General features: G+C 35.6%; 1 protein-coding gene across 1 annotated transcript in view; it reads left to right on the forward strand.

Moving 5' to 3' along the window:
* Positions 1–3,448, forward strand: part of Sec62 (SEC62 homolog, preprotein translocation factor) — a 26,468-nt gene extending 23,020 nt beyond the window's left edge. The window contains exons 8-9 of the mRNA XM_033762517.1: positions 2,041–2,478; positions 3,098–3,448. Coding sequence (XP_033618408.1) covers positions 2,041–2,478; positions 3,098–3,252 — 593 coding nt within the window. The 3' untranslated portion in view covers positions 3,253–3,448. The remainder of the gene's footprint in view (positions 1–2,040; positions 2,479–3,097) is intronic.
* The last annotated feature ends 407 nt before the right edge of the window (positions 3,449–3,855 follow it).

The raw sequence follows: 3,855 nt of genomic DNA on the forward strand, positions 1-3,855 counted from the left end.
GTTCTTTTTTTCCGGGTAGGTAATACAGTAATCCTTTTTTTTTTTTTTTTTTTTTTTTCTTTTTTTTCTTTTTTAAGACAGGGTCTCGCTGTGTAGTTCAGTCTGGCCTCAGACTTGGAGCTGTCCTTCTGTTTCAGCCTCCTACAAGCGCCACCATGCCGGGCTTTTGTCTCATACTGCTTTGGGAGGGGGTGCTATTGAGGATTGAACTCAGGACCTTGTGTTTGTGAAGCAGGTGCCAGTACCACCGAGCTAAATCCCTGGCCTTAAACCATTTGTTTTATAACTCTACAAAATGTATCATAACATAGCCAGACATGGTGGTCTATTCCTGTAATCCCAGCAGTCAAGAGCTGAGGCAAGAAGATCACCATAAATTCAAGGCAGCCTTGGCTACATAGTGAGCTGCACTATATAGCAAGAACTTGTCTTTAAATAAGACCCTGTCTCAAGAAAATTTTTAAAAATTAAAAATTTTTTTTAAATAATTAGAAAAATAAAACATCATAGCATCATAAATGTATTTGGGTTAAAAAATACAACCTCCTTAAAAGTTACTATCTTATCAGTGACATTTGTTTTGAAATCATAATTTCAAACATAATTTACCTTTTCTTTTTGTGCCATAAAAGACTCAATGTATAATGTTAAGTGAAAATAAAACTACTACTTTATAAATAAGGTGGTTTATTTACAAATGCTATTTTATAAAAGTCAAGGCAGCTATAACCATTTTTAGAAGAAACAGATATGAGAACAGTGATACAATTATTAAAAAAATATTAATATAAATTTTAAAATTCATATTTCATTACCCCACAGATTTGTCATACTATTCTGAAAAAGTAACCACATAACCAGTTCATGTTTAACACAGTGATGACAGGGCTGTACATAGATGGCTGTCCCGTGCTGCCTCATAGGACAGCCGTGCACACACCACCGGTGCTTTGAGCCACCTGGCAGCAAGACGTGAATGACAGCCCTGTCATGACTGTGGTCAGCAGTCTTGCTTTTGTTAGCATTATACTGCCTGCCCCCATACTGGTGATTAAACCCAGGGCCTTCTCACTGAGCTCCATTCTCTTCTCTTTTTCAAATGTTTTCGAGATGAGGTCTCACTAAGTATGTTGTCCAGGCTGGGGTTGCATTTGTGATCCTCCTGCTTCAGCCTCTCAGAGCACTAGGACTACAGTGTGCACCACCGTGCATGGCTTTTATTGTTTCTTAGTAAATTAGGATTAAATAATTTACCTAATAAAACAAAAAAGACTAGAAGATGGGAACTTGATAATGCTAGGGTTCTTTATCCAAGGCTGATCTAGCCTTTAGACAGACTAAAGCATATTCTGTGGACCCGTGATATATGTAGGGGCCCACAGAACTATTTTCATTTCCTTCTTTTAGAATCAGCAATAATAATTGTGTGTGTGTGTGTGTGTGTGTGTGTGTGTGTGTATGGTTTTGTTTTATTTCTGGGTTTTTGTTTTGTTTTTTTGGTTTTTGGTTTTTGGTTTTTGGTACCAGATATCAAACTCAGGATCTCACGTTTGCCAGGCAGGTGCTGTGCCACTGAGCTAAATCCCTGGCCCAATAATTAGATATTTTTAAGTAATATGCAGTATCATATTGCATTTTTTGCTATAATACAAAGTACAATTTTAATATTTAATAGAGGCTGTGTCCTATAGAAGCATAAGTATTTACTGCCTAGGAAAATCATGATGCAGCTCTACTTACTCCTCTTCAAGGCTCCATTCTTAGTGTGCCTTTCATCAGTTACTCATGCGTTTTTCTTCTCTTATACCGTGACTTTATGAATGCTTACCAATTAACTGCTGTGTTTATTGAAGTATTCTAACATAAAGTACATAAATCAAGTGTGTGTCTGAAACAGTTCCAGATGAAAATAGAAGTAATTTTGGGGGGGAGTGTCGTAGAATTGTGCCCTCAACTTCACAGCTTTTTTATTAACACAAATTCCCTGCTATCTGTGTCAGTGATTGAATTATTAAGTTACAGAAATGTTTCTGCCCACAGCTCGTTGCATTCTGTTTCTCATCATTTGGCTTATAACTGGAGGAAGGCACCACTTTTGGTTCTTGCCTAATCTGACTGCTGATGTGGGCTTCATTGACTCCTTCAGGCCTCTGTACACCCATGAATACAAAGGACCAAAAGCAGACTTAAAAAAAGATGAAAAATCTGAAACCAAAAAACAGCAGAAGTCTGACAGTGAGGAAAAGTCAGACAGTGAGAAAAAGGAAGATGAAGAAGGGAAAGTAGGACCAGGAAGTCAAGGTACAGAAGGCTCAGGTGGAGAACGGCATTCAGACACAGACAGTGATAGGAGGGAAGATGACAGATCCCAACACAGTAGTGGAAATGGGAATGATTTTGAAATGATCACAAAAGAGGAACTGGAGCAGCAAACAGATGGGGATTGTGAAGAGGAGGAGGAAGAAGACAATGATGGAGAAACACCTAAATCTTCACATGAGAAATCATAATCTGACTAACTTGGGGACTGAATAAGTGCAAGAAGTTGGATTTTCTATGTTGGCAGATCATCATAATGTACATGTGGCATTTGTAGCATTCTTCGAGTCCATTCGCTGAAAGCATTTGACAACCAAGCAGTTCTATTCAGTCCTTCATTTTGTAGAGTATTGGTACTATTATTGGTACAGTCTAAAGCCATTAATAAGTTTTATGCATTTGATAATTTTACAGTAAGTAGGTCTCATTTTGATAGTCATCAAAGATGCAATTTCCACAATGACCTTTAGATTAAGGGCATTTTTGATAGTTATATGGCTTTTTACTGTTAGATTAATCAAAATAAAAAGAATAAACTCCAACATTTCAGATTATTCATAGTTTATATAGCCATTTCACAATTTTTAGGTTGAAATATTTAAACTCATTGTTCATACGCTTTTGTTTTTCATTATACAATTATAGAATTTCATTATAAAATTCTACCAGAAATTTCTTAAAGATTCTGAATTAGCAGAGTTCAAAAACGTTTGGTGAAAATAAGCCAGTTAATAATAGCGCAGGAGTATTTTTGGTTTAGCTACAAATTCTCCTTTCCAACTTAGGAAATCCAAGTCGAATTGTACGCTTGATTCAGAGAAAGATGATCATCTCCAGCAGGAAAGCGAACAGCATTGGTTGGAAGGTGATGGCTCTTTTTCCCCATCTTCTTGTCTTAGCATAAAGTGTATTCTGTACATAATTTACAAATAAAACATTTTATTTTAATGGTTACTTATTATGTAGACATTTCTCAACACTTAAATTTGTAAAGTTACGATCATGTAAGGTTGTTTTTAGAGAAATGGAAGTTTCGATAACCCATGGAACATCTGTAATCTTTCTACAGCAGCTTCAGTTTTGTGCCAACATTCCATGTATTTGAATATAAGTAAAAATTGATCCTTATCAATAAGAGCAGACTTAAAAGTAGCTGTTTGTACTCCTTAATGTTCATTTGATTTATTTTAAATCTTTGCATTCAGAAATGGGTACTGTATTTTCAGACCAGAGGCACTGCTGTGAAAAGTAATTTACTGTTCTAAAATATCAATTTAAAATAAAGGCTATAAAAGAAAACCTAGAGAACCATTGGACTCTTAATTGCTTCAAACTGATTTTGCAGTTTGATTTTTGTCTTGGAAAGTATAGTTAACAAATCTTAGGAAAATCTTGTTTACTTACAAGCATAATCATTCGCTGGAGTTAAACTCTACGTACTGATAGTGAATATTAAATGATTTTCCTTGAGTCACAGTGAGAGTATTTTGCTTTGTAGTTGAAATAATTGGAGTATGTAGTCTTTTTCTTTGGGCT

This window comes from Fukomys damarensis, unplaced genomic scaffold (genome assembly GCF_012274545.1).
Source record: "Fukomys damarensis isolate Sample0158 unplaced genomic scaffold, DMR_v1.0_HiC HiC_scaffold_12, whole genome shotgun sequence".
NCBI classification, from domain to species: domain Eukaryota; kingdom Metazoa; phylum Chordata; class Mammalia; order Rodentia; family Bathyergidae; genus Fukomys; species Fukomys damarensis.